This window comes from Canis lupus, chromosome 6 (assembly GCF_011100685.1).
Source record: "Canis lupus familiaris isolate Mischka breed German Shepherd chromosome 6, alternate assembly UU_Cfam_GSD_1.0, whole genome shotgun sequence".
Lineage (NCBI taxonomy): Eukaryota > Metazoa > Chordata > Mammalia > Carnivora > Canidae > Canis > Canis lupus.
The window spans coordinates 11,382,596-11,393,942 of record NC_049227.1 but is presented as its reverse complement, the minus strand read 5'-3'; the positions used below and the strand labels follow the sequence as shown (position 1 = coordinate 11,393,942).

The 11,347-nt window shown below is 44.4% G+C and overlaps 1 protein-coding gene across 1 annotated transcript; it reads right to left on the bottom strand.

Annotated features, from left to right (window-relative positions):
- Positions 1 to 1,706: 1,706 nt before the first annotated feature.
- OCM (oncomodulin) lies at positions 1,707 to 5,482 on the bottom strand. The gene is given in 4 exon segments (XM_038539466.1): positions 1,707 to 1,991; positions 3,606 to 3,716; positions 4,328 to 4,486; positions 5,421 to 5,482. Coding segments are annotated over 4 exon segments (357 nt in total). The 5' UTR covers position 5,482; the 3' UTR covers positions 1,707 to 1,965.
- Positions 5,483 to 11,347: the final 5,865 nt, after the last annotated feature.

Genomic DNA, 11,347 nt, shown 5'->3' with positions numbered 1-11,347 from the left:
GCTTCCTCAAGTCAGGACATCAGTATGACCCAATGACACAGGGTCCCCTGGGTGCTCCATCTAACCCCTCCAGTCATTATCCCTAGACAGATGCCCTCCTCAGTGACAGAAAATAAATGAGAAACTGATTATCTCACCTAGATGAGGGCGATGTTGCCTTTGCAGTGCCAGTGGGTGATGGATTGCTTAGAAGCTCATAACACGTATTTTTAAAACATCATCAACCACCTAGCTTCGCTGACCTTTATGATAGCCTGAGCCCCCGCCCCGCGAAAGAATGGGGCAGGCTCACTTTGAGGTATTTAGAGCTGTAGCTGGAATAAAGAACCATTGGCTGGGAAAAGCTAACAGAGAGACATGAAATAACAGAAGGATCAGAGTATCCATGTGTGGTGTGAAGGCAAAGGCAACACATGGATTGTCTGAAGAATCAAGGCTCTAAGGTTGTCAGTATTGGTCAGAAAGACCCTCTTGCTGTCTTTAGTGTGAGCAAATCACAGATGCTCATGGGGGATATTTGCACACACCAGGAGAAGCTGAGGCGGGGAAGACCTAGCCTGATTCCTGCCAAGAAGGCTTGGGCATGAGGAGGGAATGGTTGTGCCCTTTATGGGATTTATCCCTCCAAATACCACATTGTATCTCGAATATCACTTGATACTGTTCTTCAAATCGATGTGCTTTGAAAAACCTGATATTCCCCTTAGCTTTGTTCTAACCTAGCGATATTGAAATCACATGTTTGTTCTAGTTGAATTTTTTAATGCATATTAAAATAAATACATAGTTTTTAAAATAAAAATGTGGGAACACTGGCCTCCTGGAGTAACCCAGAGGCCCCCTTGTAGCATACACCCTATGCTTTGAAAAGCTAACACGGCCCTCCAAAAAACAGGGGTTCGAAAGTCACTGAGCTACTTAAGTGTGAAGGAAGCAATCCAGGAGAGCCCAGGGCCTTACGAGCCTCCATGTGGAGTGAAAGTTGTGAGCCTTACAGCAGGCTCCCAGGAAAATGGCTCAGTTCCTCCCTGGAGTCCTAACTTCCAGGGTCAGCCAGAGACCACAGTTTGCATCTGCCACCTTTGGAAATCAGCTCAGTGAGAATTTCCTTGCTTGAGATTGCCCCACCCTGATGAACACCATGTAACAGGACCCCAAGGCTCACCTCCAAAGTTAAGGCAATTCTTGGTGTAATTGGCTCAGGTGGTATCAAATAAGAGCCAGGAAAGTAATGATAGAAAGGGAGAGGTGGCAGGAGGTTGGGTCAGAGCAGGCAAGTCTCAGATAGCTTGTTTTTCTAAGAAAAGAAAAAAGAAAAAAAAAGCAGCAAGCTTGAAAAATGGGTTTGTGCCCATTTGGCAGAGCAAGTCTCCTTAGCTTTGGGGCCACTGTAGCCTCACACTTTTTTCTGTCCTGTACTGTTGGCTTTTAAATCCCTCTTAGGCCATCTAACACATAAGCAAAGGTGATTTTGGGCTCTTTGTAAATTTCTTTGTATTTCTTTCAGCCTCCAATAACTCCCTAAGAAAATCCTAGCCTGACAGTGCCATTTGTTTGTCACTTTTTTCCTCCAACCTTTTCCTCTGTTGAGCTGATAAGACCAGAAATATTTCTAAAAGCCCTCGGCTCCCAAGTTGCTTTCATTCCTGTACCTTGCTGAAAACAAAACAAAACAAAACAAAACAACACACCCACACATCAGCAGATGATGAGAAACGTATCTTTATTGGATGAATTTTAAAGGCATTGTCTGCCGAGGGCCTTACAGAGTCATCAGGGCATACTGACCATCGAAAATTCATGAATGACTGTCTTATTACCTCACTAAAACAAGAGTAAATTGCAGAAGCACTTGTGGGGGTGGAGGTGGGGGAGTGAATAAATAAATTAGGGAGAGGAAGTGGTGTTTCCCATTCCTGGGGCTTTGGAGACCTTCTGGCTGATTGTCTCCACAGCCTGGGGCTTTTAAGAATGCACCATTTCCTGGAATTCTAAAACAGAAGAGGTGAGAAAACATCAGTGGAGATGGCTTGGTATTTTTCCAGACATGCTGTGGCCAGTGAGAGTTCTGAAGAGGAAGGGAAGCAGATTGTTCGGTGATGGGTTTGGCCCCCTCCACGGGCACAAAAGGAGGGGAAAAATGTGTCACTGACTACAGGTGCAGATGGTCTATAGTGTTCCATCTTCCTGCATAATCTAACAAACGTCTTCAGCTTTGCAATAGAGCCCCTTGTATTCGAATTTGTGAGTCCAGCCATTTCCCTCTGACAACACATGGATTTGGTATAATAACTTATTGCAATCTGGGATCACTCAATTCTCTGTCTGGCTATTTTAAGACAGATTGGGGGTTTCCTTCCTCTTTTCTGAATCCACTTTGTGCAGATGTAGGAAACAATTCATGGGGGCAGGGGCTTGGAATTCACTTTTGTCTGATGAACTCTAACCTTACCCCCAAGAGTTTATATTACTAAATGCTGGTGATGATGGTAGTGGTAAGAATGAGCAGATGTGACCAACTGAAATTGGAAAACTGGGGATTTGCTCTGTATTTATTGGTACACTTTGCCTATTTGGAATTTTTTGGTGGTTAGATTTAAGTAAATATATTTTCTCTTACCTAAACTATTTTTCTGAGCTATGTATAGAAGCTACATTAACTCCTGTGTAGTAAGTCATAGTGGTATAATTTTGGATAGGTTTTTAAAAAGAGGATCTAAATAGGAATTTTTAATCTCCAATGAGTACCACCTCAAAGACCATGCATAAATTCTCCTGAGTTGGCATGCACAGTGTAGCTAAAAGGCATGTAAGTGGGGTGTCTGAGTGGCTCAGTTGGTTAAGCATCTGCCTTTGGCTCAGGTCATGATCTCAGGGTCCTGGGATAGAGCCCTGTGTTGAGCTTCCTGCTCAGCGGCAAGTCTGCTGCTCCCTCTCCCTTGTGATCTCTCTTTCAAATAAATAAAATTTTTAAAAAGATAAAAATAAAAAACATGTAAGCAATATGACTGAACTGGATGAAAATAATCCTACAGCCGTGCTTCTATACTAAAATTTGAATATAGGGCTCTGCACACAAAAGTCTCCGTACAGGATGTTTGATCTACTCTCCCATATTGTCCAGTCAGTGGGCTAATGTCCAATAAAATGTATTTGTTTAAACCTTGAAAGCTAAGAGGCTTTCCTATTCAAGTCAAGAGACATTTTGATACAAGACACACTTGAGAATGTCAATCCTTCCCTTAGGGGGGTTCAAATCTCAGTGGTAAAAATTCCTCACATAATTCTCATGATGCATTAGGGTGTCTTGCAAATATTAGCCAGACAATAGCTAGTCCCCTGGTCAGGTGAAGGGTATTTCCTGGGTCACAGACAGTGATTCACAGGATCAGCTTTTATGGTACATCCCCAGACATCATGCTAGCCTCTACGTACATCATCTGTATCCTCTCATCAGGCCCATTTTACAAATGAGAAGGCTGAAGCTCAGCAAAGTTAAGAAAGGGGGATCTTCACTAACCATGTCTGCTTGATCTCATCGCCCAAGTCCCCCAGATTGCTTCCAGAGCTAAATTTGTTTGTGCTATGTGCACGTGTGAACATACCGTCAGCTCCAATTTTCCCATCACCATCATTGTCTGCAGCTGCCATCAAAGACTTGGTTTCTGACTCTGTCAGCTCTCTAGCACCACTCTCGAACTTCTGGAGGAAAAAACCTGCAGGACAATCAAAATTGGTGGAAATTTCCTGAAAAAATTACCCTTTTCTCTCCTGAAGCAAACCGACTGTTCCCGGCCATTGCAATATTCAGTCAGAGGCTTTCACAAGCCAAACTTGCCTTCCTTGTAGAAACTACTGGTGGGCATTTTGTTTTTAAAAGTGTTTTTTCAGAGGGGCACCTGGGGGCTCAGTTGGTGAATTGTCTGCCTTCAGGTCAGGTCATGATCCTGGAGTCCTGGGATTGAGTCCTGCATCAGGCTCCCAGCTCAGGGGGGAGTCTGCTTCTCCCTCTGACCCTCACCCCTGCTCTTGCTCTCTCTCTCAAAAAATAAATAAAAAGTAAATTTTAAAAGATTAAAATGCTTTTTCACAGTTTTGTTGATAAGTATATTTGCCAAAGAAAAAACCTACAATGAATGAATTTTTGCACCTACAGTCTTCAGTGCCCATGTCTAGTGCTTCACAAGGAAAGATGCATGGCCCACTGACTCATGTTCTTCCCTTCCGTGGGGCTCTGCTGAACCAGTGTCAACGCTGGCCATTGAAGAAATACTACCAAACTGGCCTTCACTGCTCCCAACCCACCTAGCAATGTCAGGGGTGCCACGCAAGCAAGCTCAGGACAAAACTCACTTAAGCTCTTCTTCATCCAGATATCCACTCTGGTCATTGTCTATGAACCGAAAAACATCCTTCACCTGACTGGCCGACATCTTAGAGAGGCCCGATGTCTGGAAGAATTTTTGGGGTTCGAAAGTATCTGGGTCTGAAGGACAGAGAGAGGGTTATTCTGAGGCTCATCGGGTCACATTCTGTATTTGGACCAAGGTGCTGGAAACATAAGTTATTAAAACCCTCTTCATGATATATCATCAAGCTACAGGGAGGCTCTGTTTTCGAATTTTAAAGAAGATAGGGTGCTGGGTGGTTTCATCCGCTAAGCGTCTGACTCTTGATTTTTAGCTCAAGTCGTGATCTCATGGTCATAAGATCGAGCCCCATGTTGAGCCTGGTTAGGATTCTTTCTCTCCCTCTCCAGCTCTGTCCTCCCACTCCCTCTCCCTCTAAAAAGGAGAAGGAGAAGAAGAAGAAAGAGAAGAGAAAAAAAAGGAAAGGAAATGGAATGGAAAGGAAAAAGAAAAGAAAAGAAAAAAGAAAAGAAAAGAAAAGAAAAGAAAAGAAAAGAAAAGAAAAGAAAAGAAAAGAAAAGAAAAGAAAAGAAAAAGAAAAAAAAGACAGGGCTGTGACTAGTGCAAGATTTTGAGGCAACCAAGACCAGGTGACTTTGTGACAGCATCTCCTATGGCCCTCCCCACTTCCCTGCCCACTTGCTCTTGCTGCCCCCTTCCTTCCCTCCCCCCCCATCCCATGCCTCCCCCTTCCCTTTTAATAGGCTGAGTGTCCAAGACTCAAGCAGCACTGGTCTAATGGGGGCGGGGGAGAATGTGAAATGCAGTCATTGGATTCAAACAGTCTACATCATATCCTCACGTTTTTTCACTTTTAGTAAGTTTCTTCCACCTGACAGCAAAGGAATCCTATCCTCTCTCATTGTAGTTATTTCACTGGTAACAGTTTTCTTCTCTGATCCCATGAATGTTCAGCAAAGTCCACATTTTAATTTTCTTGGCTTTGCTGGAGGTGTGACCAGGTGGGAAATACCCCACCCCCCACCCCAGCCCCGCCTCACTGCCCTTTACCTTGGCACTCCTGCAGGGCTGCTGCGATGTCGTCAGCGCTAAGGACGTCTGTGATGCTCATTTTTCACCTGTGCACACAATAAATGAGCTGTGGTCAACGGCAAGCAGTGCCATGAGTATCTAAGGGGACTACACACTCCTTGGCCCACTGAAACTGTATGCTGGTAGGGAAATTTTAAACATGAGATCGAGGTATATCCTATTAAGTGATGAGACAAAATAGCCACATGCAAACCATCAATTGAAATGATTCCAGCCCCCGTTGTCTCAGTGCCTTCTCCTGAATATTCTCCTAAGGCAGAATTAAGAAATACAACTTAAAGAATTATTTGATCCCATTTTCTTATGAAAATGACATTTGCACAACCAATCACTTTCATAGGCATCTACAAAACATCCAAAAGTAAACCATGTTACAAATGCAATGGTATTTTCATGCACTGAAAATGCAATGTTGCCAATGTCACATGGGAAAGGATACAACTTGGGCTACTTAAAGCCCTTCTGTGGAAAAGATGCTATCTATCCTGAACGCTGGGAATCAAAGACATGAAAAGCCCATTCATCAGAGATTAAAATCTTTCCAGGTGTCAAGTCCATGGGGAAAGAAATCTGAGCACAGCACATACCAGTGTAATATGAACGCAGGTAGGAAAGAAGAATCTGGGGTCTTGTAGGTCCACCAGCTACTCACCGTTTTAGATTTTCCCCCAAGAAGAATCCGGAAAAAGAATTGAAGGAGCAAAAAAACAGATGTGCTTTTGCTACCTTACTGACCTACCTTATATAGGATTGAAAAAGTGATAGTAAGAACCTCTTAGATTTCCTTTTCAAGGATCAAGTAGACGTAGCTCAAATGTCTTGCCTTACTAATTAAACCTCTTTTTTTTTCTATTTATAGCACAAGGGAATGTGGGTGGGAACAGCCAATTTTTAAAAACAAACCTCAACAAACCTTAACTAAGGTTTCAGTTCTGCAAACGAACCCCGCTGGCAGTGTGGGGGAGACCAGAAACCTGGTAAAGAGGAGACAGTGGCCCAAATGAGATGACACAAATGGGGTGCTCTGTAAACTGAAAAGGGGCCCCCCAGGTGTTAGTGACTGCTGTTTTTTTTTTTTTTTTTTTTAAGATTTTCTTTATTTATTCATGAGACAGAGAGAGAAAGGCAGAGACACAGGCAGAGGGAGAAGCAGGCTCCATGCAGGGAGCCCGATGTGGGACTCGATCCTGGGACTCCTGGATCATGCGCTAGGCTGAAGGCAGTGCTAAACCACTGAGCTACGCGGGCTGCCCAGTGGCTGCTGTTTGAAGCGGGTCTGCTGTTGACCTCTGAGGCTGTGGATGTGTGAGGCTGACCTTGGTCTGCGGTTGACAGACCCAAAGTCAGTGTCAGATGAACACATAAACTCGTCCATCAAAGGGGTGGCACCGCTTGGATGACTTTCCAAAAAAGTCTTGATTTTGATTTTCCTAGCAATATCTTAAATTGCACACACTAAAAAAGCAAAAAGGAGGCAAGCAACCAACCATATCCCATATCTAAAATTTACAGGAAAAACATGAGGCCAGGATTTGAGACCTCAGGTTTTTTGCTTTTCGTTTGTTTGTTTTTGGCTTTCAGCATGTATTTGTTGAGTCCTTAGGTAGCCAGTGCTGTGCTAAACTTTTTTTTTTAATTATGGCTTAAAAAAAGCACGTAACAAAAACCTTATCATTTTAACCCTTTTAAAGTATACATACAGTATAGTAATGTTAACAATATGCACATGGTTGTACAAGAGATCTCCAGAGCTTTTTCATCTTGCAAAACTGACCCCTATGCCCATTGAATAAGGATGCCCTCTCCTACTTCCCAATCTGGCAACCACCATTCTACTTTCTCAGGGAGTTAGATTACTTTAGATATCTCTTATAGGGCACCTGGGTGGTTGAGCGTCTGTCTTTGACTCAGGTTGGGATCCTGGGGTCCTGGGATCGAGTCCTACATTGGACTCCCTGCAGAAAGCCTGTTTCTCCTTGGCTGTGCCTGTGCCTCTCTCTCTGTGTGTGTCTCTCATGAATAAATAAATAAAATCTTAAAAAAAAAAAAAAGAATGTAGATTTGCTAACATTAAGTTGCCATAGAAACTCAGGAAGTTCTTTCTTTCCATTAGTGTTCAATGGGGGGACAGAGGTACAGTTTGAAAAGGTGAAAAGTGTTCTGGGTGGTCGTGATGGTTGCATAACATGAATGTGCTTAGAGCCACAGAGCTGTACAGTTAAAGTGGTTAAAACAGTAAGTTCTATGTTGTATGTGTTTTACCACAATTTAAAAAAAAAAAAGATGTTGATTCAGCGGTCTACACTATCTGGGCCCCCAAACTCACAAGTGCTCCCAGGAAAGAGTAGAAAGAAGATTTAGAAGTAGAAAACCTTAACTGGACCCTCACGAGGTCCTTCACTAGCCTCAAGACTCTGAGTCTCAGTTTCCTCTGGCAGCGAATAGGAGGGATGCAAGCGGGTGCTCTGTCAACCTTCTGGGCTTCTTTTGAAGATCAGGGGACCAAATGCAGATCTGCAGACCTCCAGAAGAGTCTCTGAGTTCCCTGTTGAATCCCACCCCTGTCCTGGGATCACAAGACGACGTGTTGTGTATCCATTCCACTTGATTGGTAGGGACTTCCCGGAGTGGAAGGAGAGGATGCTGGGACCAGCTAGCAATGTCTGAGGGGAGGAAGGCTGGCAGGTGGGGAAACAAAGAACTTGGCGACCCTGGCCGAGCTGTGTATTTAGACATTACTACTGCTGATGGCCCTGGACTCTCAGATGACACTTCTGTTTCAGATATCTTATGCTGTCTCCAATAATCACCGGTTTCAATCCAAATCCCCAGTGTGCCTCTTAATCCTACAGATTCCCTCTACCCTGAGCCCCCAAACTGATCACTTGCAGTGTAACTCTGGGATGTCTCTCTAGCCATGCTGCCCTGGCCCATCTCCTGACCCATTGGCCTGTCCTAGATGTCATAACTGCCTGTGCTCAATCCCAGCTGCCTTGTTGATGACAAGTTTCTTGAAAATGTTTGGGGCTCTCTTTTTAACATGTATCACACAGTAGACAAGAGCACAGTTGACCCACTTCCATACTCTCTCTGTAGATGTCACTTCCCAAACATTCCTCAGATCTGTCTTCTACTCATGCCCCACTTGTCACCACCCTAGCCCAAACCACCATCTTGTCTGTGCGGGAGGAATGCAGCAGACCCTACATGGCCAACCCTTGTCCACTTAGGCTCCCCTTCAACCTAGCCAGATAGATCTTTTTTATTTTATTTTTATTTTTTTTAGATTTTATTTCTTTATTTGAGAGAGAGAGATCACAAGCGGGGGGTGGGGTGGGATAGGGGGAGAGAGAGAAGCAGGCTTCCCACTTAGCAGGGAGCCCAGTGCGGGACTTGATACCAGGACTTTGAGATTATGACTTGAGCAGTGGCAGAAGCTTGACTGACTGAGCCACCCAGGCACCCAGATGGATCTTTTAAAAACTCAAGTGTGTTCTTTTCCTAGAGCGACTATGACAGAGGTCCACAGACTGAGCGGCTCAAAACAACAGAAACATATTGTTTCAAGTTTTGCAGGCCAGAGGCTGAAATCAAAGTGACCACAGAGCCACACTTCCTTGAAGGTGCCAGGGGAGGATCCTTCCTTGCCTCTTTCAGTTTCTGGTGTTTGCTGGCAATCCTCAGCATTCCTTGGCTCATAGCCTCATCCTTCCAATCTCCGTCTTTGTCATCACATGGCCATCTTCTCTGTGTGTCTTCTTCTTGTAAGGACACTAGTCATATTGGATTAAGTGTCCACCCTACTCCAGTATGACCTCACCTTGACTAATTACATATGCAATAACCCTATTTCCAAGTAAGGTCACAATCCTTAGATAATAGGGGTTAGGACTTGAGTGGATCTTGTTTGGGACATGATTCAACCCATAACACCAAGCATATGGCTCCTCTCTCCTCCCACTGCCTGTCACTGGCTTCCACTTGTTCTCACAATAGAGACAAAAGTTCTTCCCGTGGTCTTGAAGGCCCTGTATGATCCGTCCCCTGTGGACTCTTCCAGCATCATCTCACATCATCTTCCCACCTGGAAGCCCTTCTAGTCCCTTGGTTACCCACCCTCCCTCCATCCATGTCTCCCTGTACTGTTTCCTTTGTCTGGAATATCCTCCTTCCTCTTGCCTTCAGTGTCTCATACGTAGGTTTTGCATCTCTGGTCAGGCATCACTTTTCCCAGGAAGACTTCCCTGACTCTCAGACTAGGTCAGACCCCCACTTCACTGGATGAACAATGGTGGTTGAACCCCTGTGCTTCTCTCTTACAGCAAAATCACAGCTGCATGGTCCCATTTACTGTGATTGCTTGACTAGTGTGTCCTCTCTGCTCACTGGACAGTGAGAACTATGAGGACAGGTTGAGGGTCTGTGTTTGCTCAACTCTGTACCCTCAGTGGGAACATAAATGAAGACCAACCAAACGAGAACAGGCAAAGACTATTAACTCAGAGCCTCCTATGGCAAGGGAGTAAACCACCATCACTCGTGTTTGGCAGAGACTCAAAGGCAAGCAGAGGAGTGGGAAAGCTTTATAGAGAAAAAAAAGGTCTTGATAGGAGGCTGTCCACCCGGGAAAGCTGGAGGCAAGCTAATAGAAGCCAAACATCCTCCATGATTGAGCAAAGGGGCGTAGTTGGCTTCCTCTGTTTGGCCCTATGTTGGAAGCAAGAATAAAAATGAAGGAAGCTATGAATTATGCTTTAAGTTCCTGCTGTTTTTGGCCAGTCATTACGGGGGTTATTGTTTGGCTTCCTGGATTGCTTGCTAGGGACAGTGATCTGATTCCTTACAAGCCTGACTTGTATTCAGTAGGCTGTCTTATGGGACTGGTTGCTGCAGGTAGTGGGTCAGAGCTCTGTTTTTACTTATGGTTGGACCATTGTTCATTTATTTGTTTGTTTTAAGATTTATTTATTTTTGAGAGAGAGAATGCATGTGCAAGAGTATAAATGGGAGGGACAGAGGCAGAGGGAGAGAGAATCTCCAGCAGACTCCATGCTGAGCAGGAAGCCCAACACGGGGCTGGATCCCACAACCCTGAGATCACAACCTGGGCCGAGACCAAGAGTTGGACACTTAACTGTGCCACCCAGGTGCCCCTGACCATTGCTGATTTTTATATTCAACCTCTCACTACCACTTTCCTTGTCACATTGTAAATTCAGTAGCTGCATTTGTGGAACTGGTGAACTTAAACAGGTCTCTTACCCTGAGCCTCACCTCTCTCCTTTCAAACTGGAGATAATAATACAACCTGATCCATAGGATTGTTGACAGCTAACCCAGGTGAAGCACCTGGCTTTGGGCCAGATACACAGTGAGTGAGCAATAAACAGTGGCCATTGTTGTTACTGTTGTTGACTGTACAGCCTTTTAAAAACAAAGATGATCCAGGTAAAGCTCATCTAAGGCACTAGAAGGTGATAGTGGTGACCCTTGAGGGGTGGGCAGCAGCTGAGGGTGAGGAGGTCCTGCTGTATTGGTAATGTTTTATGGCTTGATCTGGGTGCTGCTTAAATTTTTATAAAGCTCTAGTGGGCACTTTTCTGGGTGGAAGTTTTATTTCTGTAGAGAGCTGACTTTTATTTTATTTAAAGATTTTATTTTAAAAAAATAAAGATTTTATTTATTTATCCATGAGAGTCATAGGCAGAGGGAGAAGCAGGCTCCCTGCGGGGAACCCAATGCAGTACTCAATCCCAGGACCCTGGGATCATGGCCTGAGCCAAAGGCAGATGCTCAACTGCTGAGCCACCCAGGCATCGAGAAAGCTGACTTTTAAAACATGGGTGAGAATGGAAAGATGGAAGGTCCTGCTCTGTGATGTGGGG